The sequence below is a fragment of the Biomphalaria glabrata genome, chromosome 15, assembly GCF_947242115.1.
Source record: "Biomphalaria glabrata chromosome 15, xgBioGlab47.1, whole genome shotgun sequence".
NCBI lineage: Eukaryota > Metazoa > Mollusca > Gastropoda > Planorbidae > Biomphalaria > Biomphalaria glabrata.
The window spans coordinates 14,041,507-14,069,215 of NC_074725.1; the positions used below are offsets into that span (position 1 = coordinate 14,041,507).

General features: G+C 33.8%; 1 protein-coding gene across 2 annotated transcripts; it reads left to right on the top strand.

Moving 5' to 3' along the window:
• The first annotated feature begins 7,313 nt into the window (after nucleotides 1–7,313).
• On the top strand, nucleotides 7,314–27,625 carry LOC106055666 (centromere protein I-like). 2 transcript variants are annotated; one of them, XM_013212027.2, is made up of 20 exons: nucleotides 7,314–7,456; nucleotides 12,697–12,829; nucleotides 13,423–13,566; nucleotides 13,961–14,091; nucleotides 14,593–14,700; nucleotides 15,046–15,141; nucleotides 15,469–15,558; nucleotides 16,511–16,654; nucleotides 17,475–17,642; nucleotides 18,198–18,318; nucleotides 18,929–19,011; nucleotides 19,977–20,091; nucleotides 20,257–20,321; nucleotides 21,353–21,450; nucleotides 21,928–22,120; nucleotides 22,974–23,095; nucleotides 23,233–23,399; nucleotides 24,188–24,336; nucleotides 25,306–25,347; nucleotides 25,489–27,625. In XM_013212027.2, the coding sequence occupies exons 2-20, from the start codon at nucleotides 12,712–12,714 to the stop codon at nucleotides 25,597–25,599; spliced, it is 2,265 nt and encodes a 754-aa protein (XP_013067481.2). In that variant the 5' UTR covers nucleotides 7,314–7,456; nucleotides 12,697–12,711; the 3' UTR covers nucleotides 25,600–27,625. The 2 variants fall into 2 exon arrangements, with proteins under 2 accessions (XP_013067481.2, XP_013067479.2); XM_013212025.2 differs by having other exon boundaries at nucleotides 7,314–7,452.
• The last annotated feature ends 84 nt before the right edge of the window (nucleotides 27,626–27,709 follow it).

Sequence of the window (27,709 nt, forward strand, 5' to 3'; positions counted from 1 at the left end):
AAAGGTAAACTTGACTTTACTGGACTATAAATAGATAGAAGCTAAGCTTCGGTTTCCCCTTCTCTAGGCTTAAGAGCTTGGATGGCGGGCGACCATAGTCCTTGAGGGGGGGGGGGGGCAACTGAAACTTTGTAAGCAGGTAGACTTTTTTTTTTCGATTTTGCAAAGTACATTCTGAGTTGTGCACTGGTGTGAACTCTATGAGTTCTAACAGGAAACTGTTTCATCTGTTAGTTAATACATCTCATACAATTGTTTCATCTGTAATACAATTAAGGATGAAACTGTTTCGTCTGTTAGTTACTAGGCCACAGGAAACTGTTTCGTCTGTTATAAGTTAGTAGGCCACAGGAAACTGTTTCGTCTGTTAGTTAAAAGGCCACATGAAACTGTTTCGTCTGTTAGTTACAAGGCCACAGGAAACTGTTTCGTCTGTTAGTTGCTAGGCCACATGAAACTGTTTCGTCTGTTATAAGTTAGTAGGCCACAGGAAACTGTTTCGTCTGTTAGTTAAAAGGCCACATGAAACTGTTTCGTCTGTTAGTTACAAGGCCACAGGAAACTGTTTCGTCTGGTAGTTACAAAGCCACAGGAAACTGTTTCGTCTGTTAGTTACTAGGCCTCAAGAAACTGTTTCGTCTGTTAGATACAAGGCCACATGAAACTGTTTCGTCTGTTAGTTGCTAGGCCACATGAAACTGTTTCGTCTGTTAGTTACACGGCCACAGGAAACTGTTTTGTCTGTTAGTTACAAGGCCACAGGAAACTGTTTCGTCTGTTAGTTACTAGGCCACATGAAACTGTTTCGTCTGTTAGTTACAAGGCCACAGGAAACTGTTTCGTCTGTTAGTTACTAGGCCTCAGGAAACTGTTTCGTCTGTTAGTTACAAGGACACAGGAAACTGTTTCGTCTGTTAGTTGCTAGGCCACAGGAAACTGTTTCGTCTGTTAGTTACTAGGCCTCAGGAAACTGTTTCGTCTGTTAGTTACACGGCCACAGGAAACTGTTTCGTCTGTTAGTTACTCGGCCAAAGGAAACTGTTTCGTCTGTTAGTTACAAGGCCACAGGAAACTGTTTCGTCTGTTAGTTACTAGGCCTCAGGAAACTGTTTCGTCTGTTAGTTACAAGGCCACAGGAAACTGTTTCGTCTGTTAGTTGCTAGGCCACATGAAACTATTTCGTCTGTTAGTTACACGGCCACAGGAAACTGTTTCGTCTGTTAGTTACTCGGCCAAAGGAAACTGTTTCGTCTGTTAGTTACAAGGCCACAGGAAACTGCTTCGTCTGTTAGTTGCTAGGCCACAGGAAACTGTTTCGTCTGTTAGTTACTAGGCCACAGAAAACTGTTTCGTCTGTTAGTTACTCGGCCACAGAAAACTGTTTCGTCTGTTAGTTACAAAGTCACAGGAAACTGTCATCCGGTTAGCTTCTATTTTATGCAATAAAATACAATGAGAGAGAAAAAGAAGATGAAGTAATATAGAGAAGTGTGGGGAGGGTAATATTTATTCTATAGAAAAACCTAAGATGAAAAGAGGAAGGTTGTTGAATGTTGAGACTATGACTGCCTTTTTACGATTTTTATCAAAATAGCAAAAAAAAAAAAATGCAAAGAACGCCATTTCGAAAGATCAATGTTGCCAACTCAAAACAAACATTCACTTTGTGCTCCAAGAGCAAGAGCATGAAAGTTTGATTCTAAAATGCAGAGGAAAAAAATCACAAAATGTATAATAAGCTTTGTGATGTGATCAAGTTAACTAAACTAACTGTCCGTCCGTCCGTCCCGTTTAGATATCGTAAACTAGAACAAATATTGAAAATCCGACATCACGATATTTTAGACCATTCAAAGTTCTAATGCAACGGTTACTTTCTTTCTTTTCTGAAAATATATAATTTAATTTTTGAAATCAACTATGCAATCAGTCTATGAAGCCTTAAAAGTCATTGATTCTCAACTCGGCGAGGGACATTTGAGGGCAACACAGATTATTGTGGTCACTGACTCAAAATCTGTACTACAGGCTTTGCAAAGCCCCGGACCATGGCCTCCCAATATCGACACTGTCATCTTGGCTTCACACAACATAAAACAACGCTATGGCACCCCTGTAATAATGCAGTGGGTAACGAGTCACATAGGTGTGACTGGCAACACTGTTGCAGACTCCTTGGCCCACCAGGGAGGGCAAATTCCACCCATTGAACAGGCTGTAAGTTTCCACCATGCTCTGGCTATAATTCAAAAAAACAGAAATGGAAAAGTGGTTTGAGTGCTGGGACAATTCCCAAAAAGCCCGTAGAGTCTGGGAGCGCATATGCGCCCTGACCGCACTTCCCCGTGGTGGAGGTTGTCCAGGCCTGAGCAAGCTATTATAGCACAGTGCAGGCCAGGCCATTGTCCTGTTGGCTCATATTTCTCACGGCTATGGCCAAATTTCGATTCACGGTGCCCCCGCTGCGAGGAGGAAGAGGAAACCGTGCCTCATATTCTGTTTGACTGCCCCAGACTTGCTGATCTCCGTCTCGACAGGTCTGGGAAACCAAAAATTCTCGACCTGTATGGGGACATTCATGCACTACGCAAGACAGCAGGGTTTCTGTCCAGGGCTTTTGCAAGAGAGGATTTGAGCCTCTCAAGCCCTAACTCAAATGGAGTTTGATGATGATGATGATCAGTTTTTGTTTCATAAAATTACTCCATTTTTACAACTTTTCACTATTAATACTAACTAACACGAGAGGCTATTTAGATAGGGAAATTTCAAATTACTATATTTTGAACACATTTATGCAAACGGTTTATGATTTTTCGTCAAAAAAAATCTTTTACAATTATATTGCTAAGTTAAGTAAGTTCTGTCATACGAACTACTACATTTACAAAAAAAAATGTTTACTTTTATTTTTGAAGGGAAAAAAATCTATTTAGTATGCTCTGTATGCATATATAATAAGTGGAACATAATTTAAAACAACAATTAATAAGTAGTTGTTCATATTATCTCGTGTACTGAACTGCAGTAATACTGCTATGGTATACGGAACTAAAGGAAGAGGAGAATTGTTTCAATTTGTTTATGGAATTTTTTTTTTCTCAAGGCTTTGAATAAGAGATTTACCCTTTTCAGAACAATAAGATCAATTAGATAATCATTATATGACATTAGTTAGGCCAGGAACACATCTAACTTCTCCTTCACTTTCACCTATTCCAAGATCTGTCAACCTTCTTTCTCTATTCTTCTCTGTCATTTTCCATTGATAGAGTTTCATTCTGATATTCTTTCTGAAAAAAACTGCCATTCTACCTGCCTGGGTGGAACACTTCGGTGGCCGATTTTGAGTTTGTGTTCTCACACAAACTGTCGTTGTAACCTTTTTTTTTTCATTTGGAGTGTAAATAACAAAGAGATAAACCACGTTGCTTTCTGTTTCATCTTATCGTCATCATTATCTGTCCCTTGATTTTCGTCCTAGGGGGGCGCTATGACAGTTCGCGTAACAAAATTCCTCCATTTTTCCCTGTCAGAGGCCGTTCTTAGCATGATATCAAGAGAGAGGCTGGTCTATTTTGAAACGTTGTCCAGCCAGCCTTTCTTTGGACACAGTTTCTTCGTGCTTCCTCCACTGTACGTTGAGGAATGACTTTTGACAGTGAGTCATATCTTACAATAGGACCAAACCAGCTCATCTTTCGTCTCTTTACCGTATAGAGGATTTCTTCCTTTTTTCAGTCTGAGTGATGACTTGTTGAATTACAAACACATTTGTCTTCTTTTCCTTATATCTGATACCCAATATTTTTCTGCAGCATTGCTCTCAAAGCTTCTTGCAGAAATATAGAGACCACTGGCGTAGAATACAGTTTTCAGTGTCCAACTTTCACAACTATACAGAAATACAGAGACCACTGGCGTAGAATATAGTTTTCATCTTATACTAGTGATATAACCATATAACGTGATTCAGAAATGAAACATTCATTACTTTGTTCCTGAAAGTCTGTACAGCAGAGCGGTCAGTTTCAAAGTTGCGATTGCAATATATTGACATAAAGCAGACTGACTTTACTCTCCACTGAGCGTTAAACAACAAATAGTTTAGATAGGAACACACTTTAGGTACTTGAGTTAGAATGGTCCTGTGTATATTTTCTGATACACATTTTTATTGACAGTTTAGCTCGATTCGGTTTTTGTCAATTTGAAGGTGGGGCGCCACCATTACATTCTTGAACCGAGACCAGTCGTTATGGGAGGCCTGAACACTGATCTGCTACGTCACAACCTGTGGGCAGTTGCCACGTCACCCGGATGCACGGCTACCTTGCTACACCACATTAAAAAAAAAAGCAAAACAAAGAGACATTTTTTTTATTTTTTTTTTTTAAATAGGTTAGAAACACTTCTGTTTTTCTTTAAGCCATTTAAATGTACAGTTTTTCCGCCAATATCTATATATAAATTATATTGATTCTAAATTTTAAAAATCAAAATGCTATTCAACTTTTCATTGGATAGATAAGAATATTATTCTTGATGCTTATATTTTGTTACATTCATTTTGTTTCAATATTGATATTGTTTTATTATGAATAAAGATACCAAAAAAGCTTTGACTCAAAGACACAAAGATAAAGGCACATACCTCGTTCCATATGCTAGGACAAATGTGTACAAATGTTCCTTCTTCCCTAGTGCTATTAGAGCATGGAATGGGTTGCCTGAGCTAGCCAGGAAAACCAGTGACTTGGCAGAATTAAGTCATTGGTTAACATAATATGGATGACTAGATGTATAACGCGTAGGACGTAATCATCTTTTATTGAAGTACGTCTGTATTTTATAAGATAAGACATTTCCCTCCCCCTTTTGTTTAAATATAAGCCAATGTAAAAAAAAAATCCTAAGTAGCATATAATATATAGCCCTATACTTAATAAATTGATAATAATAAAGATGTAGACATGGGCGCCCGCAGGGGCGGGGGGGGGGGGTGCAACCCTGGATTCTGGGCAGCCAAATTCTAGCCATTTTTGGCACCATCAGATCAATCAAAATCAAATTAAAAACTGAACAAGTAGTGCTTCCACTGGTGACTGAATTACAGTTGTAGTAGACTAGCCTAGGCTTATCAGGAATTGATGGCTTACCATGTACGTGCACCCCTCTGAATTCTGAGTAACCAACTTTTAGCAAGTTTTTTTTTTTACACCTTCAAATCAATTAACTTCTGCTAGGAAACAACTTAACAGTTAATAAGGATAAGCTATTATTGTAATAAACTAGAATAGGCTATATATATATAATCTGTAGTGCATGTCCGACCATGTGCGCTTCATTATAGGCTTGCAGTTCAATATTCTATAGCATGTTAGTCATGACGATTTGTTTTCACCTGCACATTATTATAGTTATCATTATATTTAGTAAAGGCCTAGAATATTAAAAAAAATAATTTTTGTCTTGGAGGACAGCTATCTTTTGATTTGATATATGGGAAAGTTTCTTTGAACAAGATTGAGGAGTGCAGTTATCTTGGTCAATGTATTTAGGCCTACGACTTGTGGAGTTGTGTTCCTAGTCAAATTATTGACAGTTTTGGCAGCGTTTACATTTTTTTTTTGATCGACCGTTGGGATGCACGGGCCGTACGGATAAACAGTAAATAGTTTTTACAGGTTAGTTATTTTGTTTGTTTGTTTGTTTCATGAAACAAGTATTTACAGTGAACCTAATATCAAATAGGTAGGCCTATAATATCTTATCTTATCTTATATATTACAGACGTTACTTCAAAAAAAAGATGATTACGTCCTAAGCGTCATGCATTTAGTCATGCATATTAACCAATGAATTAAATTCTGCCAAGTCACTGGTTTTCCTGGCTAGCTCAGGCAACCCATTCCATGCTCTAATAGCACTAGGGAAGAAGGAGTATTTGTACAAATTTGCCCTAGCATATGGGATGAGGAATGTGCCTTTATCTTTGTGTCTTTCAGAGTATTTTATTAAATTTTGCATTTGAAGATTATGGTTCAGTGTTTTATGTATAATTGCTACTTTACTTTTGAGTCTTCTGTCCTGAAGGCTTTCTAAATTTAGTGATTTTACTAAAGGTGTTACTCTAGTCAAATATGAATATTCGTTTGTTACGAATCTCACTGCTCTATTTTGTGTCTGTTGCAGTTTCTTAATGTTTTCTTGAGTTGAGGGGTCCCAAACTGAGGACGCATATTTTATTATTGGCCTAACCAAGGTTAAATAACATTTTAGTTTTATGTTCTTATTTCATTTATAGAAATTTCTTTTAATAAACCCTAAATAAACCACTAAATGCTTTGTTTGATTTTTTTTTTATAGTTTCATCAATATGTGGATTCCATGGCAGTTTTTCATTTATTATAACACCTAGGTATTTTGCGTTTTTAGTCTGTGTTACCATGGTTTGCCATGAATAAGATATGTGGAATTAATTTGATTTAGTTTTTTTGTTACTCTTAACAACTGACATTTTTCTGGGTGGAAAGACTTATCTTATCTTATATAATACAGACGTTACTTCAAAAAAGAAGATGATTACGTCCTACGCGTCATGCATTTAGTCATGCATATTAACCAATGACTTAAATTCTGCCAAGTCACTGGTTTTCCTGGCTAGCTCAGATCAAGACTTGCTCCAATTTGATTCCCATTTCTGTAATTCATCTAATTCTCTTTGTAAAATATCTGTATCTTGTGTTGTTTTTATTGTTCTATATATTATGCAATCGTCTGCAAATAAATCTGCCTTTTGTTCCTGAAATAATGCAATTTGGTAAATCATTTATGTAAATTAAAATATGGGGTGGGGGGGGGCAAGGGGGCACCAATTCTTTTCTTTAATATTCTCTGTAATAAAAAAGTTGAAGCTACGACTTTGAGCCATAGGTGGCAACTTGCACGCCTCTGCAAAAAATCCTGCGGGCGCCAATGGATGAAGATCTTTTGATGGCCTCCTTCAGTACGTCATAGAAGGATTATGGTATAACACACCCATTCTGATTCTCGAGAGACACATTGCCGTTTACATGGAAGGCATTTCCTTAGGTGGTAGAGATGCCAGCTTTTCTTCCAGAGCAGATATAGGTCTCTATATAATTATGTGGAAACTATTACATGAATAAGTAGATCTACTAACTATATATATAGAAAAAGAATAAATATTTTTTTTTCATTGATTTAGATCTATATATAGTATATATAGGTATGTGCATATAATATAAGTAAAAAATAGAATGTAGATATAGAAACGAAACAAAACGAGTTTAACAAAATGGCGGAAGATACAAATGTTTACAATGAAAATTTGTTGTTAATAGTCTAAATAGACCTACATGGAATATAATGTAATATATCCAATAACGAATAGATCTAGATTCTATATCTCATGTTTTATCGACTCCAGTAAGTACTAATAACTATTATTAGATCTAGATGTGCATAAGATTTAATTAATTTTAATTAATTAATTTTACTTGTCTTTTATTTAGATTAGATCTACTTTATTAATAGTAGAGGTCACTACTAGAAGACGTCTAAAAGACTTTAGTTACTTTAGTTTTAGATCTAGAATCTATAGTAGATTCTTATACCTGAACACCGACTTACGGGAACTAGGTCAACTTTTTATTTTATTTTTTTATTTGGTGAAGGTTTAACTTACAAAAAAACTGAAAGCAGATTCTTATTCTGCAACTAAAGGACTATAAAAATAGCTGTATTCCTTTGTATTACCACTCATAGTCAAGATTTTATTTTAAAATAAAGTGGGTCACTTCATGCTCCTATATTGAACGCAGTTTTTGGGCTTTCTCCTCAATTGGACAGTGAGCACCGTCATTGTACACCACTATGTAATTGCTAATAAATTATATCTGTGCTACTTAAATTTTTTTTTAGATTGCATTAAAAAAAGTAGATTCACTATTGCAATATGTATTTATTTCCTCATATACTCTCTCTCTCTGTCTCTCTCTCTCTCTCTCTAGTACTCTATATATAGAATATATAAAGAATATATATATATATCGTTTATAGTTTATTATTTATATACCTATGTAATCAATGTGTAGAAACAGACAGAAATAAATCTATATAGATTATATATCTATAAATTAATTATTATAATTTAATAAACATGATATTTTCAACTAGGCTACATTGGCTACATGTATTTCCTAGGCTCTGTCTTTCTTTTCATTGCCATCCAAGGACCCTCTTCTTGTTTTCATAAGTTGGATGTTCGTTTTGTGACACATTAACACCCCCCTCCCTCCTATAGATGCTTATAATTCTTTTCATGACTCTCTCCCCCTTCCCTCCACTGCATGTTGGATAGTTTGTGACACTACAAGCTGAGTGTATACTTCTCCTCACTGCCAGCTCATCTGGAGTGATCACCTGCAGTGGGCATGGTCTCTGGCTTCAAATTAGCAGCCCGCACTTTTTCTTTCATTCATAAATTATATATTATAGACATCTCGATCTAGGTCAAGCTTATTCATTGAAAAAATCATAGATTTATTAATCCCAATAATATTTCTTATTACGATTTTGCTGTGTCCAATGAAGGAGAATGAGCTGAATTCATTATTATTCGTTGTACACCCCCTTATTAAATTTTATTTAGCAGCTAACGGTATAAATGTGATTGGCATGTCTTTCTAAAGATGTTTGGAAGCTTATTTTGATATGCCCATCAGCCTACAATCAAACAGGCTCATAATATAGCCTTCATCCCTTGTATGGGTATGAATTGCCGGGGGAGGTTAAAACAACAGCTTTACATGTATACATGGTTACCGAGAATCTAAAAAACTGCCATCTGCTTTGGAAAAACGGAACAAAATTACCGGAACTTATCTAAAATTGGACATGCGCAGTCCCGAAACGTTGATTTTTGCTCCAAACATAAAAACAAATGAATTACAAACAAAAAAAGCAACCCGTTCATTGAAGGAGAATTCAATGGGGTGTCCAAAATATAAGAAGCTACTATAGATCTTCTAGACTTCTAGAATCTAGAGTGTAGAATTCTAGATAGATAATTTTAGATTGATAGATCTAGAAAGTAGAATCTACTAAGAGTAAACGCATAATCATGATTATCATGTCAATCTCAATCATGATCACGACTCATTATTTATAATAATTTTTTATTTATAATTAGATCTATTTGATAATGGTTTGACATAGTCGACATAGAAAAGAAAATGAAGTACCAAAATGTTTTTTAGTTTAAAAGGAAACTCTGATGGTTTTGACAATTTTTTATGTGTGTGTTTTGATTTACAGATAATAAATGCATTATTCTTTTTTTTTAAATTTGCAATAATAACTTAGTAATTGATGTTTTTCTGGCGTAATTTTCCTGCGCATCCAAAACGATCAGATTTTCACTGGGTTTCTATGTGACGTCACACTAGCCTATTAATTAAAAAAAATCTATTGATTTTTCTATTTGTATAATGGGAGACCATGTACAGTAAAGTTTACATTTTTGTAAAAGAAATATATATTAATATATCTTCGTCTATGCAGTTAGATCTAGATCTTGTAAGCGAAGAAAAAAATGCGTGTTGAAAGTAGATTTTCATGCATAATTAACCACGGCAGTGTGTATTTTTCACTTGACCACTCAACATACAAACAAACACTATCGCACTTGGTTGTTTTGTCATGACCGTCTACACGCAGTCTAGACTAGCCTTACACTGGCTAGTTTGTGAGAATCAGTCAGAATCTATTTACTTTTTAGGACAGGGAGAGGCTTAGATGAAAATGTTACTTTTTTCCTCAAGTTAGTTATAAATAATCCTAATGCTTTTAGAGATCTTTCTCTTATAACTGTACCATAGCTCTGGACTAGGCTGTCTCTAAACCTAACAGCTACTGTAAGATTGAAGCAATACGATTAATATTAACTAAATTTTAAGATCACCAGGCATAGCCCCTCACATGAAATCATAAAGATGTTTTCAAATTATGCATAAAAACGAAAACAAAAAATAAAAATATGAACACACTTATTCTACTAAAATTAGGTCACTTAGATAGTGACTTCTACACTGACTTTTATACAGATGATCTTTTGTAGTCTAGTACAGGCTAGGATGGCCATTATTGTCTAAATAGCTGAATCCTTTATATTCTCTCTTTATAAATCTAGATCTATCTAGTAGGTTTAGATCCAGACATTTAACTTCATTCAATGTATCAATCTCACTCCAAACATTTGCCCATTTATTCTCTATTTTAAAAAAAAAATCAACAAACAAACAAATATAATATATTAGATCATTAACATTGATGTCTAAAACTGGTTGTTTGGTATACATTTTGCTAAGAAAATCGTAATTTAAACAAACACCCTATTAATTTGTTTTGTATGGAATCAAACAACTTGGCTTATGAATCAAATAAATCAGCTTCAAAAACTGAATAAATATTGCCAGGCTCATTAGCCAACCAAAAAATATAGTCTTAACCCTAGGAAGAGGTAGAGTCATCCTGGTAACAGAAAAAAAAAACAACCCTTACTTATAAATTTGAAATTCTTTTTTCTTTCATAAAAAGACAGCTAAATGGAAGGAAATTGTGTCAGAATCATTGGAAAAAGGAAACGCACATTATAAAGCATGCTAGTTTCATATTAAATATCAACATAAAGATGTAATGACCACAAAAACAGTGAATTGTACTGATTCATGTCCGGAATAAATAAATACTCTAGATATGGAATTATAAATCAAATAAAAATTAAAAATACTCAGAAACTGACAACAAAGTCACAAAGATAAAGGCACATCACTCGTTCCATATGCTAGGACAAATTTTTACAATGCTCCCTAGTGCTGTTATTTCATGAAATGGGTTACCTGAGCCAGCCAGGAAAACCAGTGACTTGGCAGTATTTTTATTAAGTCTAATTTTATGAAGTCATTGGAGTGAGTCATTGGTTAACATGCATGACTAAGTGCATAGGACGTAATCATCTTCTTTTTTGAAGTAATGTCTGTATTATATAAGATAAGATACTAGAACTCTAGATTAGATTAGATCCCAGATCTTTCAATATATATATATATATATATCTTCATAATCTAGAACTTCTATCACTAATATAATAATATATTAATTTAATAATAATATCATTATCAATGAATATCATTATAAATCTTAGAATTAGAATCTAGATAGATCTAGACTCTAGATCATAGAAAATATAATTATAATATATTACAGAAGTTACTTCAAAGAAGAAGAGCTATACTAAAAACTAGACTAGATCTCTAGAGAGGAGTCTAGTAAGGTAGACATTGATTTAGATAGCCTGACAGCATAGTTTAAGCCACTGATTTAGATGATAACATGCATGGCTAGATTTGATCTAGAGACTTTTTCTAATCCAGTCAATTTAAGTTCATCTATCTGTCTTTTTAGTCACAATTTTTTTTACAAAGGCTAATTTTTTACTACTAAAATTGTCATAACTTCCTTCACAATTAACTCAAGAAAATAAGATCATTGGTATCTTTGGAAAGTATTTCTCAAGCTCTATCTAAGTAGTTTCCATTGCATTGTGATCTTTTTGAATTATTTATCGAAGTTGATTTGTTTGTTATTGAAGGCTTTGAGATCTAAAGGCTTGTATTTGTTTGACTGTTTTTAAAATTTAACCACTCATCAAGCTTTTGAATAGCAGAATAGAATATTTATATATATGCTTACAAATATACAATTGATGGGTTTTATGCATCTTCTTAGATCTCTTTAAAAAATGTCTTATGATTCACTCAAATTTGTAACAACCATATATAGTATTGGATCAAAATTATCCCCAAGCATGGTGAAGAAAAAAAAAACACCATTGTAAAGAATGCAGCCTCCTCCTTGATATACAACACTGATTTTAATCGTTTAGATTGCGTAATCTTCTAATTAATTAATACACTTAACAAAAAAAAGATACTACTAGGGCTATCACTCATGGCGCCCCATATTATCCTCTTTTTTTTCATAGAGAAAGTAAATTTTTCTACGTTAATAAAAAAATGCATACCTTTGCATCTACTTAGTATGTGAAGCAATTGGAAATATTTTTGCAAGTTATAACAATTTCCTTGTTTGGAAATCCTATGCCGAACTGGGAGTTGAACACCTTGTGAGGTTGTGACAGAGCGTAGTGTGAAGCTTGCAGGACATGTTCTCTGACTAAATGAATTGCATTTATGCATACTTAAAGCTGCAATGACAGGAGGCCTATACGAGAGGAAATCGCAAACAGGGACCTCCTCGTATAACTTGCGTATAACTTGCATCACACTTTCATGGAAGACCTCAAAGCAGTGGAAAAAGTTGGGAAGAGGCTTCAGACATTGCCATTAACAGATCTTTGTCGAAACAGCTTACAGCCCAATGTGCCAAATAGTGCAATTTAGGTTTTATTGGTGTTTTATCATTTTGCCTAAAATTTGTCTATGATCTATATTTAATAAATACTAATATTATGATATCTATCTATGTATCTGTGTAAGTATGTATTTTAATTTAAAAAAACACAATACATGCATGTATATGTGAATCCTAGTATTAATTATTGATATCCTTTGATAAAAAAAATGTTTAATTTCTTTTTTTATTCAACAGCTACAATAACTTGAAATGGCATCTGTCTTGACAAGATCAATGTCACTAGAAAGTAGCCCACAACTAGAACCAGAGTCTCCTTCCAAACGTCGTAGTTCAGCCCTAAATAATGCTATGAGTTTTTTTCTACAATGTATGCATTTCAGATTTTGTTTGTTTCTTTTATTTTAATGTTTTGTTTTTTTTGACTGAAAAACCAACTTTACTCCTTTTAGCCATGTAAATATTAAATATCTTTTTGACTGCCTCAGACTTGCCTATCTCCACCTTGACAGGTCTGGGAAACCTAAAGTCTCGACCTGTATGGTGACATGTAGGCACTATGCAAAACAGCAGGGTTTCTGTCCAGGGCTTTTGTGAGAGAATTTGAGCCTCTCAAGCCCTCACTCAAATGGAGTGTGATGATGATGATGATAATGATGATTACACTTAATAACCTGCTACACATAGAATTATTTGAAAAGAAATAAATTCAACTAGTGGTAGTAGTAGACAAAAAACAACTAGGTTAGATTTCATATAATAGACTGGACACGTACACACATTCCTTCAAAAGAAAAGGTAATTACGTCTTAAGCGTATCTGTGTGGTAATCAGTAATCATTCAGTGATTTAAAGTTATAGAGCTTTATTACATATTGTGTATAAATAGTAGCTGTTTAATAAATGTTAAAAATGTTTTCTTTCTGATTCCAAAACCCTTTAACCATCATGTGATATGTGCAGTGGATGCAAACACAGTTCTTAGAGGCAACGTCAAGTTTCATCTCTCAGTTGATCAAATTGTCAAGCATGCAATGAACCATGGATTAACTCGAGAGCAAATAACTACTCTGATTAAAATTATTGTTCACCCTAATACCAAGATCTGTGAGTATTTTTATTTATTGTCTTTCTTTGCAAGTTTCTCTAACTATGTGAAAGCTAATCTATAATCTATTTCTCTCGGGTGTGATTGTTGTCTGATTGAACTTTTGTTTTTGTGAGAAATCAGAATAAAAAAATTTGAAGATGTAAATTATATTTGAAATATTCAGATCTGTTACTCTAGTTATATAATGCTGATAATCAGATAAACTGACATTTGTTGCTTTAGTATTGTTCCATCCATTTTTTTATAAAACTAAGTTTAATTCTTTTAAAAAAGAAAAATATTAAATGTTGAATACATTAGATTTAAAAAATGCTTGTAAAAGTTTAAATCTCATTAACTAATTCACTTATATTAAATAGTCATTCTTGTTTGTTTGTTTCATTTTCTTAGCCCAAGCCATTAGGACCAAGTTAGTCAAATGTCTTGTTCCAAGTAGTAAAGTTCCACAATCTGCTGTTGTCAGAGTTATCTCTTGGATCAGTACTAGAGTCTTTAGTGACCCAGGACCTACCAATCTACATGTAAATGTGCTGCAACTAATCAATTATACATTAGTGTTTTTTGTTTGTTTCCCACTGTTGATCTTACATCCATCTTAAAATGATATCTTATTGTTATCAAATGAAATTGTATTTTAGCCATTGGATTTATCAATGTATATACTATTCATGTCTGCAAAGGAAAAAAATTCTTTGAAATTGTTTGGTCTTTGGTAAACTTTAATCTAGTTTGTTCTTAGAGGCTGCTAGTTTTGTCTAAGAGGCTGCTAGTTTGTTCTTAGAGGCTGCTTTTCAATTGGAAATAATGAACAAAACAAAAGTAATGTATTGAACTTCAGTATTTACTTTTTTCAGTGTAACTCTAATTTTCTCTGAAAAAAAGTTTTTGGGCATTGTCAAAAATAACAGCTGAAGAAAATATCAATATTTTTGTTCATCATTGATTTTACACTAGGCTACTAGCAGTTTAGAAATATTGCTCTGTACACAAAAATGACATTTTTTGTCTTATTTTTTTTATAGAGTGTGTTGCTCCGTTGGATACTTCTGATCTATGATTACATTGATGGTTATGACCAGCTTCATAAGCTCTATGATATAATCTTCTGTTTTATTCATTCATATCTTTTGGTAAGCTTTTTGTTCCAAGTGTAGGCAACAAGTCCCTGTAACAGTCATTCATTTGGCAGTTGTTAATATGCTAGAAAATATAATGAATTTATTTTACAATTGAAAGTATATATCATCATATATATTTCACACTAAAACCTAAAATGTCTATAAATAGAGCTGCATTAATTTTAAGACGAAACTGAACGCATTAATATTGTACACTAATTAAAAAGCTTGAATGTATCTTTGTAAATAGTTTTACCATGTGTAATGAATAAAAAACAAAAAACAGACAATATTTTGATAGGGTCATCTATTTGGTTTTGTAATACATTGAAGGAATTTTGACCTTTTCTGTTCCAGCTACCCCATGCGTGCCATTTGTTGTTTTTATTGACTAGAAAGCATGATGTAAAGTTGTTCAAAGTGCAACAGTTGCTACAGTTAACACGTAAAGTTGTAAGTTGATCCCAGCCTTAGTATTAATAAACATTTGTGTGTGTGTGTGTTGACTGAATTTGCCCTATAATTACATGACTTCATATATACTCTCGTCTTGGCTATAACAATAGGGCACTTTCATTATAGGACTGATAGATGAAATAGAGGCTGTTCTAATTTAGTCTTATATTTGTTGCTGATAGGTCTTAGGTAAAATATAACTATTTATGATCTTTAAAAGACTGAGAGACCTGTGGACCACTCTAACATGATTAGTGTAATGGTCAAACATTGATTTCTTCAGTACAAAGCATCCAATGTTTGTTTTTTTCTTTTTATTTACAGGGCCCTGAATCTTGTATCATTGGGCTATTGACAATTTATAAAGTATTCTGTCCACATTTAGTTCCCATGAAGTTGGAACATTCTCACAAGGTAAGTGAAACATTTATTTCAGTAAAGCAAAAGACTTTATCGACTTGTTTACAGACCTGCCTACCGCCAGTACGCAAATACGCATTTAACCCATCGCGTTACGCATTTCGTATGCTTTTTTTTCTCCTCTCTAGACTAGCTTACAAGCGGTCACGGAGGTCACGCTAAGCCCACCTGTGGGGAGAGGGGCGAAACAGAAAAGGTGGGGTGAACACAATGTGCCCAGATCTATACATTGATTGGTACTTAATAGTAATTAGATGTCTAGAAATGAAGAACGTGTGAGTGAGGGAGTGGCAGGCTGGTACCAGGTTGGTACCGTCAGTTAGCTGATACACCAACGTGACTTTTTTTTTTTTTTTGTAAGTTCATGAGTAGAAATTAATTATGTTGGTGCATTCCTGATTCTCGTATTCATTTGTATAGAAAAAAAAATCGAAGAGCTATCGATTCAAAACACATTGAGTGACACTGTAGATATCTAGTCTAGATCTGGATTCTAGAATCTAGATAACTTGTTATACAGGAATAGATCTAGCTCGAGTCTAGCTAGTCATTACGTTATGATTCTCTACATTACCCTACAAACTAGTTATAGATCTAGATCTAGAGCTAGTATGATTTAGAATTTAGATTGACTAGATCTAGATCGATAACATCTACTACCATCTAGTCTAGATCTAGACTAGATTCTTAGTCTTAGTATAGAATAGATCAAGTATGAAGGATCACGTAAGTGTTACGCATTCTGGTGCCAAAATACGCATTTTGACCGTAAGTGTTACGCATTTGGACTTTTTTTGGTAGGCAGGTCTGTGTTTAGAAACAGGTAGCAGTTGGAAGATTTTTTTCTCAGTTTTTTTTTACAAAGTTTATCTTTTTTTGTTGTGTCAAGATCTTTCCTCTAAGTTTATTTCAAAGCTCTGCCAATGAATGCAAATCCTTCTTCTAGGTTTATTTTAAAGCTCATGATTCCACATGGAGGTCCACTATACAAGAAATAGTTGCAGCTAATCAAGCAGCAGGAGATGATAATGGCCTTGACACAGATAGAGCAGAAATTAAAATCCGTAAAGAAAAAGCTTTTATCCAGGTGGTATGTCCTCACATTCTTTTTCAACATTTTTAAAATTTTATTCCATAAAACTGATGTCAAAGTGCAAAGTACATGATACTCATGTTGCATTGCTTTGAATCTGTTGCTGATGTAGAGCTTGTGACAAGCAGCAATATTCTTTGGATCGGGATCGGGCCAAGACATTTTAAAAATATAAAAAATGACACGTTGAAAAGAACCAAAATAAGTACATAATCAATTATAATTGCAATACTGCTGGTTGGAGAAAAGATTTTTATTTATTTTTTTGAGTTAATGGTTGAAAAAAATAATAACAAATGATAATAAGGTACTTAGTGTCTTTGAGATAAAAGGAAACCCAACAGTGACCTACAAATTATGTCAAATCTAATTCACATGAAGCTTTTGTTTACTAGGGGTTGATTAAGTCTGATTTTATAAATTTACTCTATTTGAAGCATTGCATTGAAGGAAATGCTTACTAGTATGAAAACATGAGTATGGTTTCTAAATTATCTTATAAGCAAATGGGAAACATAATTTTGTGGCTTTAAATTTTTTTTTTTCTTTCACATTTCTATAACATGAAGCACATAAAGACTCAATAATAAGATTAGACAAGAAGGCAACAAAGATCCTCATATTTCTGTTATTAAGTCTGTTCAAAATAATAATGATTTTATATTTATTTATTCATTGTCAATTGTGAGTGTGATTAGGCATGAGTTTGTGTCTAATGCTTGAGTACGACTGACCCACAGGGTCACAAGTTTAGTTCTGTTCATTACTTTTGTTTTCTATATTTATTTATACATAGTTGATAATTCTTTTCATCCAGAAGTCCAAACGTCAAAAGCTGTTGGTACCTGAACCTCACTCAGCTTCAGAGGAGATATCTGAGGAAACTGATCTGAACACCACCAGCCTACCTTCAGACTTTGAACATATTCATTATGCACAGCTGGACTCTTTTAGTGCCTACTTAGAAGCCTTAGATAAAATTGAGGTGAGGTTGAAGAGTTCAGCTCTGTTTGATTGGTTGTTTCTTAAGAAAGAATGAGATGGTCTCCACATTATTTTTGGTTGTAGCTTTTGTTTTGCAAAATGTCTCGTGCCTTTTGGATTACTACAGACTCAGTGACTATTTGACTTAGCGGCTGCAGAGCTGAATGGTTTTCATGTTTTTAAATTGTCATAAGCTAAGAGAAGATCAGGTCGTTAGTTATAAACTAGAACTATTTAACACATTTAGCAATGTAAGAGTCTAGGCTGGATTGATGACTTAATTTTATTACACACTAAAACATTACACATTACAATAATAAATTCCTTGCCAAAGTACATAAATAATATAACAGCATCAAATTCAGAAAATCCTTAAAAATTCTTGACCAAAAAAAACCCACCTTTTTTTTTGTTCTAGTGATCTCAAAACACTGTTATAAACTGTCCAATGCACAATACTTTGATAATAAGCTTTTCTTTTATGTATGAGAATTACTTGTGATCACAGGACACTGACGTTTCTTCCTTTCTAAATTATTATGTTATCTTATTGTAGTATCCAAGTCAGATAGCTGCTGCCCTGAAAGACAAAAAGTTACAACTATTGTTGTCCTGCCACCCAGACCAGATTGTCATCACACGCTTATGTTTGTGGATACAACATGTGTTTGCTTTTGGTAAGTCAGATCAATTCTACATTCAATGAAAACAATATATATGGCAGGTGAGGTCAAGGCTACATGCCATAAGCACAATCTACATGATTGGTCAGGTCAATACTACATGCCATAAGCACAATCTACATGATTGGTCAGGTCAATACTACATGCCATAAGCACAATCTACATGATTGGTCAGGTCAATACTACGTGCCATAAGCACAATCTACATGATTGGTCAGGTCAATACTACATGCCATAAGCACAATCTACATGATTGGTCAGGTCAATACTACATGCAATGAAAACAATATATTATATATATATGACAGGTTAGGTCAATACTACATGCAATGAAAACAATATATTATATATATATGACAGGTTAGGTCAATACTATATGCAATAAGCACAATCTTATTTTTAAGTAGTTGATAAACTGATTCATAAAGGACTGGTACTAATATTGTGACTCACCAAAAAAAAAAATTATTGACCTTACTGTTTTTTTTTAAATTATGCTTGACTAAAACAATACAATTTTTTAAAACTGTATTAGATTTTTTAAATGTCACTAAAAGAAACATCATATTGTGGTGTTTATAATTTTTGTTTTAATTCTTGGTAGGTTTCAGAAATACTGATAAAGATGAATGTGAAAAGTATGAACAGCTGTTACAAATGTTGCTCAGTTTCTCACAGAATGTTCAGGTAAGCTTGAGTTTATCTTTACTTACAATTGTTTCTAGATATTGATTAAAGGTCAACTTTAGCTGTTCAACTTCTCTCGGTAGGTTATCTCTTTTTTTTTTCACTCAAGGTCATTGATGGTGTACATTGGAATAAATTTGAAATATAGTGGGACTTAAGCTTAGGGCAACAATCTGTTCTGGAAAGTTGGATGGCACCAAAATGTTTAGAATTTAGAAATTTTCCCCTAAAGAAATAAAAGGAAATAGATTTAATTTGTTCCCAGTCCCTGTTGACTTTGTAATATATAGGTGTGTTGTTTTTTAATGAGAAGTTATAATACAATATACATGAAGTTAAATAAACAAAAACATTATAGAAACATATTTAAACATAAGAAAACAGTAAGTGAACATAGGGAAAACTTACAGACTGCAATGTGATTCCTGGCTGGGTGAAGTTGGTGGGAAGAAGGGGTGGAATTACTGTTTGGAGGGGGTGGGGAAGTCTCGTCTAAGAGAACATGTCACATTATAATATTAGGGGTTGTTTGGTGTCCAAATTTCTGTTCGGTGTCCAGTGCTAATCTTTGATGAAATTTTTGGTTGTTATCCAAAATGTTTGTTATTGAAGACCTTCACTAGATGAGATTCCACTGTACAGTGGGACTCTAAATGATGGGAGATTTTTGCTCTCTCACCCCCCTTCCCCTTTCACACATGGTAAATATTTCTTTACAGTAACAACATAATAGATATTTTATATTCAAAGGCAGTTTAATGAACAATGTTTTATTTCTCTCTATTTTAACACTATTTGTTTTCAATGTGACAATGTCTAGTTCTAAATATTGTGTTAGAATGTTGTTGTTGTTTTTTTCTTTGTATATTGTAACAGTATTTTTTGTTGTTGATATAGTAGAATAATGTTTAGTTCTGTATATTGTGAAACAATGTTTTTTTTTTCTGTATATTATATTGTTGCAGAGTTTCTCTGTTGTTGAAGGATTCCTAGAATGTTCGCTTCCTCTTTGGGATGGACAAAGATTTACACCTTTAATTTTTTCTCTCATCACCTGTTTTAAGCCATCAACGTATAATGGTAATGTTTCATGTATACTTTGACACTTCTTAATTGTACTCCCTTATTTAAAAGCTGGCTCAATACTTTAATTTATTTTATTTCAGTGTTTTTTTTCTTGTAAGTTACTTTCATTTCTTTTTCTTTAATGTTTCACTAATTAATTTTTGACTTGTGTGTGTGCAGAGCTTCACTATTGTGTTTTGGATCCATTACATAGATTGTTCTTCTCTTGTGATGTCTATTTCAAGGTCAGTGCTTATTTTTCTTCTCAGTCTTTAATTTTGTTTTTGTTTTAAAATATTGCTTTTATTACAGCACTTTTATATTGCAAAACAAAAAAACACAAAAAAATTAAGGTCAAATAATGTAACTAGTTAACACTAGTTTGAATGCTTCCTTAGACGAGAGAAAGAGGAGGAGGAGACCTGCCTAGGGACAGAGTCATTCTCATACTTCAACTGTGCAAAAGTAGGACACTTTTGAACTTCTGACAATTCAAATTCATGCAATTAACACGAGTAATTCATCGGGTGGAATGCATTGTATCTCACGAAAGAAGGATCAATATATATATATATATTGACATTTGACTTATTATTCTCTCTCCAGTTATAATGCACCTAAGAAAATCTAAGAGAGAGCAAGAAGGCAAAAGTGTTGCTTTACTAAGTTGTAAAAAAAAATTCTGAATGAAATGATTCATTCTCTCAGGCCTTGTGGTTCAAGTACCATACTGAAGATTAAACAAAATATTGGCTACTCCTTGCAGCTGGCTTAAAACTTGAATTCTCCTACTTTTAATTTGTTTCATTGCTAGTGCCACTACATGGTTTCAATATAATACAACCTTTGACCTTGTTATAAAACAAAGCAAGCAAGCCCTGTGTTTTCACTTCCTTTTTCCTCTTTATGAAACTAGTTTTTTTTATCTTTTTTTTTTTTTTTTTTTTGTGTTACTTTTGGCATCAAGTCTCCAAAAGAGTGTGTCTAGCCAGGAGGCAGGTAGAACTGACAAAATAATAAAGTATGGGGATGACAAGTAGAGTGGAAAAAAACATAGGTCTATTTCAATATAAACAATATTTTTGTAAAGGTCTGTTTAAATCATATAAACCTTTTAATTTTTTAAAATAACAGTTATAGACAACAGTTGTAATGTATGCATCAAGATTTTTAAATTAAATACTTTTTAAATACTTTGTAAATACTCTGTTATATAATATGTGTCAGATGGCATTTCATAAGCAATTATTTGGATACAAATTTGTTTGTATTTCAGTCTATGTGCATTACTGCCCTGACAAAATTGTTACATAACCTAAGCATCATTAACTATGGCAACATGTCGAGTCAAGAAGAACAAACGCAACAAGAAGGGTATTGTCTTTTTTACAGCACTATTTTTTTGTATAACTTTTTAAACAAATTTGGTCTATTTTTGCTAGAGTTATGACTACAAATTTAATTAGAGGATGGGATCTTTCATTTGGAATTTTAGGATGTCTTGGAGTCCAATAATCAAAATAAAGTAACAAAAAAAAAGTTTATCTTTAAGGAGGGTCATGTGACACCTTTGTGCAGCTTGACATTCACTCTTCCTCCTCCTGTGTGTTCTCTAAAGTAACTTTTTTTCCCCGTAATTTTTCCCTTGAAGGGACTAAAAAAAAAAATTTTCCTTAATGAATACTCCCCCCCCCCCTTTCCCCTCCCAATTTTATCCCTTTCAACCTTGGACAGAATTTTGTTTTTGTTTAAAGTAGTTCTTTTCAAACTGACAATGATTGTAATGGTATCAGTCCATTAGGATGAAGTATTGGTTACAGCTGTACTGAAGACATGTTTTGATTCTAACAGTAACAAGTCAGCAAGAGATGCTACGGGAGACACGGTCTTGAATGAGACACATCTTCCCTCTAGCACACTGGACAACACCCAAAGCATCTTGCTCAAACTTATTAGTTTTCTAGATGCAGTGATTGTAGCCGGCATGATGATGGAAGATGACCACTACCTGCTACAAATGACCACTCTGGACTTCCTGGAACTGGTAAAGTCATTTACTTTAACTTTTTAAAAAAGTGTGATTTACTACAGTTTCTTTTTCAAATAATAGAAAAGTAATAAGCTGTTCAAAATTACTTTGTAACTCCTATACATTGAATTAATTGAATTTAACAAACTTTGGTAAGAGTTTATATCAGGTTGTTACATTAAAATTAAGTGTCTGGTATCTATTTAAGGCTAAATGTCCTCAAGGATTCTTGTCCAAAAATCCAATTTAAATGAAAATAACAGAACTACTTTAACAGATCAGACTATCACATTAATGCTCACTTTGGCAAGACATCTGACTATCCTGCAAAAAAAAATAATTGTCTTGATGTGGCATATTGTCAAATCACTGAGTCAATATCTTAGAGTCTGTAAATTATGATTACTTTTCTAGTATCGAGAGGCTAAGTATGCTTGAACTTAGCTTGGCTTGGCTACCTTTGAAGAGGGTCTTGAGGTTCGACACCTGACTCAGGCAGAGTTGTGTTTACTGAGCGCCTAAAGGCAGCATGGAAAACATTCTCCCATATATCCCCCTCCCCCCACTAATTCACATATGAGATTGGACCAAAGGGCTCTGAGCATGCTATAAGCATGATAGTAGCGCTATATAAAAGCCATAATTAATTTTATCAGAGCTAAAAAATCATGACTACTTTTTTGAAACATCAGTATATATGAAAGAGCAGAATACATGAAAACTATTTGACAAAAGAAAAATAGTGCTAAAAGTTTCCATACATACTTCCTTCTTCTATGTTTTTTAAACTGGGACAATTGTATGGCCACAATGCCGTGTTGTTTTTCTTTTCCTATTAATCTTCATTTTTTGTTGATGTTGAAAACAGGTATCAAGTTTGTTTCAGAAGTGTCACATACCATTAGTCTGTCTCCCACTTCGAGTCATTCATAGACTGCTATTGTCTGATTGTCCAGCTACTCTAGCTCGTCTCTGTGAAGTCATCAATTCGTAGGTGTTTTTTTTTCCTTCTCCTTTTTTTTTTCTAGTTTAATTAATTCTGTGGCATTTTAATTTTTTTAAAATTAGGTATTTATATAGTTAAATTAATCAAATATTTTAATTACTACCATTCTTTTTGGTTGTAGTTTTCGGGAAGCATTTACTGCTGTAAGAAGCAGCAGACGAGATGCAGTGACCTGTGATACAACGCTAGCCAATCAGGTGTCTGTTCTCCATCCAACTGGGTCAAAGAGTAAAGGAGTCGACAAATTTAATGGTCTACTTCTTGACATCATGGGCATGCTGTGGCAAGGTATGTATTTGATCTCTTCATAAAGATCAACTTGATATATATAAACATCCACCTGTACTTGCTTTCTAAGTGCTTGGATTTTTCATTGGGCAGTATAGTTTCTATGCTTGAAGATCTTTCATTTGTAAATCTGAAAATGTGTCTTGAAAGTTTCAATTTTTTAAAAAGAATTAGTTGTTTTTTTTGTTCATTGCAGCCAGAGATTTTATTTGTAACCTTTTAGGCTTTAAGTCACTTTAAAATTAAGTGAATTTATTAATTAAATACAACAAAAAAGTTGGTCTGCTCCCCCCAACATCTAAGTTAAAAGTGGTAGCTCCTCCTCTGTAAGGATATTACTTCCCTGCCTTACAGTTTGAGAAGTGCTTGGTTAAGGTTAATGCAACTGTTGTTGATAGATTGACAATTGATATCAAACTAATGTATTATCATGTATACAGTATACTTTATTTTATGTTCAAAGTATTTTTTTAAATTTTTCATTTTTAACTCATATAAAAATGTTCATTAACTATCTAGGACAACTATAGTTATTTGATAATGGTAAATAGAAGTTCTCTGGTAAAATGACAACGATAAAAGATTGGGGCAATGATATAAAAAGGATTTTGTTGTATTTTTTATTTTTTGATTGCTTCTGGTCTGGCCTTAAAAATCATGTAAACTACATAAGTATGGAATGAAAGGGAAAGGCCGGTTGGAAGAGTATTTCTTTTCCAAAGTACTATGAGCCACTCTTGTTAAGGAAAGATTCTACTGATAAATTTCTCTATATTACACCCTTACAGGTCGTTTGTTTCAAGAGCGCTCAAACAAGCTCGAGTCGATATTTCACTTTAAGCCGCCATCACACCTGGCAGATAAAATCAAAGACAACGCCTTGACCATCTACATGGGACCTGCTTTTCTTGGTCTGGCATACAAGTTCTTGAAAGAGGTTTGTTTGGCAATCTAAGTTATATATATATATATATAATGATAAAAGAAATACTACCATAATCTTGTTAAAAAAATCTATTGCTATGAACTAGTCGACATTAAGACTATTGAAAAGACAACATGTCAAGTGAAAAGAGAAGACTATCTAAAAAGCAATAACAAACTGAAAAGACATAACCATCAAATTGTAATAGTTATATCCCTTGTTTAGGCCTCCAGTCCTAAGAATTGATTTCCTATTTCTCTTTAACATCCTGTTCAACTCCTTGCATCCTCGACCCCATCCATGATGATGTGCAGCACCAAGTCATAATAATATCATGATCAAAAGATACCTATACAGAACAACGCAGCTCGAATAGTCCTTAGAAAAACAAGACGAGATTCTGCTACTATGCTCTTGGGCATGCTCCATTGGCTTCCCGTGAATACAAGAATCGACTACAAGTTGGCCACACTTTGTCATCAGTGTATATATAACAATGAAATACCTTAGCGAACTGATCACTCCATATGTCCCTCAGAGAGCCCTGCGCTCAATGGACTCAACGCTTCTAGTGGTGCCATCTTTCTCTTTCTGCTGGCTTTTTCAGTTCATGGACCAAAGGTTTGGAACTCAGTCCCCATTGATCTCAGACAGACAACATGCTACTCAACTTTCAAGAAGAACATTAAGACCTACCTGTTTAAACCTTTTTTAGATTAGTTTGTCATGTTAGCTCTTGTCTTTGTGTTTGTAATGTTATAACAGCGCCTTGAGCCTACGATTTGTTTGTTAACAAAATAAATAAAATGATTGTAATATGATGGTCATTCATGTTTTGAGAAGGTTAAAATTAATGCTGTAAATGAACTAGGTTGTTTACATTTTAGTTTGAATCTCTTTCTGGACCCTTGATGCAAATATTCTTTGTCCTTCAATGATACTCTGCGTTTTTTATTTTTCATTTTTTTTGTTCTCTTTCAGACTCAGAGAGAAGATAAAAAAATTCATCCCTTGCAGATAGAGGTGAGTCTGCTATTAAACTGTATGCATTTCAAAACTTGGTTTCATTAGGATACCACAGGAAAGTGTTTGTAGATTTGTGCAGTTTTTTATAGTAAATCAAGGGACATAATCACACTTTGTTTTTAAATCTCTCTATTTCAGCCCTTCAAAGACAGATACTTGTTGTTCCTAGAGAGAGAAAACTTTCCTGAATTCAAAAAGTTGGTCAGCACTAACATCAAAAGTCGAATAGACAAAACTGCCCACTTGTAACCATATAGAAATGTGTACAGACTCATATACTCCTTTAATGTGATCATACAACATTTACTTGTATGCAATAGAAACTATTTCTGTCACTTTCTGTCGGTAACAAAATTTTACCATATAACATTGACATTGACCGAATGACATTGACTGTCCATTAAAAAGGTAGAGTCCTTCAACTATGTGATGTTATAATGGTCCTGTGTTTCTACATCTTGGAAAAAATAGGATCTGATCCAAGTTTGAATAGTTTTGCTGTTCTTGAAACATGTTTCTTTCCTATTCTACCATGTTTAAAGAATTTGTATAATATAAGAACTCATCCATGGAAGATTAATTTTTTATTTTTTAATTTCAAAATGTGTTCTTATGTTTCTATACAAAACGCCATGTCTACACCAAAACTTGTTGAGTGTCACAAAATGTCATGTCTACACCAAAACTTGTTGAGTGCCACAAAATGTCATGTCTACACCAAAACTTGTTGAGTGCCACAAAATGTCATGTCTACACCAAAACTTGTTGAGTGCCACAAAATGTCATGTTTCTCTTGAGAAATTGATCTATATATAAGTCTTGCTGTGTTATAGCTGGTATGGTCCAAAAAATTGATCAAGTAGCATTATAGGTTGTTGTTTTTTTTACCAATGTATTTGATGCTAAAACTGTTTTATGTTGCCTTATCAAACCATCAGGACACTATAGTATGACTGGAATCAACTCTTAAGTAAAAGACACAATTGTACCCTTGCTCCCCCCATATTTTGATCCTGATATAACACCCAAGTTACTGGCGTAAATAACAAAACAAAAACAATAATGAATGTGTAAGATCTAAAAGAAAAAAAAAAGGATGGGGTCAGTCAAAATTATTAATTAAACATGACCAGGAGTGGACTGACCATGACAACATGGGGGTAAAATGCCTAGTGGACTGACCCTAAAATGGGTTGGTGGGGCATTAATGAGGCACTTGGAATGGCAGTAAGGTCTATAATGTGCTGTATTGATTGGTCCTTACCATTTATAAAATGATCTTTTACAGACTTTACATGGCAATACCAGCCTAGCAAATTTTCTGTAATAATGGAATATCCCATACAAATAAGCCATGATTCTGAGGAACAAAATTTAAAAAAAAATTCTGTTTCACCTTGACCCTTATCAATACACTCTTCTACCCAATTGCTTGGTTAGTTTAATATTCTGCACATTTGGGAGTTTGTAAAGGAAAAGAACTTTGAACAAGAGTTTTCTTACTTGAACCAAACCTTTTTTTTCTTGCCCTTAAATTTCCAAACCAAGCTTCCAAACATTAAAAAAAAGGTGGATTGCACTGCTACTTGAAGGGTTCATTCTAGGTTTAAGTCTGCCTTGAATGCTTGAGTTTTTGTTGACAGTCTGCAGCTACTTTATGTGTAAATGGAAGCAGAAGTTACTAGTCAAGCTGCTGGTCAATTAACACTCAGATCACTGGTTAGAGACTTGGTGGCTTAGTGGGTAAAGTGCTTGGCATCCAAACAGATGTGTCTTGATTTCAACCCTGGAGAAGAATTTTAGGACGCCCCTGAGTCCCCCAAATATTAGTTGTGGAAAAGTAAAGGTGGTTAGTCGTTGTGCTGGCCACATGACACCCACATTAATAGTCAGCCATAAAAACAGATGAGCTTTACATCATCTTCCTCCATGGATCAAAATGTCTGAAAGGGAAAGTCACTATTTACACAAATGTGTGTACTGGAAAATGTAAATTGGCCAGGCTTTGTAGCCAAGGCTTTATTGAAAAGTGCTGTACAAAACTGTATGATATATGTGTAGCCCATTCTTGAAATGTGGGCTGATTTAAAGTAGGGATGAGTTCTGTTTTTTTAAATGTACAGTTTATAAATATATATAGGCCCTACCCTTTGCAATGTCACATGACTATTACATTGTTTTATTGTGTACTTTTACATTCTAAATATTGATGTACACTTGATGATTGTTACAGAAGCTGTACAGCCAGACAAAATAAAATTGTCATTAAATGACATTGCATAGAAAGAAGTTTTCTCTTATTGATCAAAAATATGTTGACTTTCTCTTCCTTGTCCTGCTTGTACCCAGACATTTTGTC

What these genes read in the sequence shown, in the direction of transcription:
- LOC106055666 (XM_013212027.2), top strand. Translation starts at nt 12,712, where the DNA reads ATGGCATCTGTCTTGACAAGATCAATGTCACTAGAAAGTAGCCCACAA. An exon ending in AGTTGGAACATTCTCACAAG is followed by an intron (nt 15,559 to 16,510) that starts GTAAGTGAAACA and finishes TCCTTCTTCTAG; the next exon opens with GTTTATTTTAAAGCTCATGA. An exon ending in TTCATCCCTTGCAGATAGAG is followed by an intron (nt 25,348 to 25,488) that starts GTGAGTCTGCTA and finishes TCTCTATTTCAG; the next exon opens with CCCTTCAAAGACAGATACTT.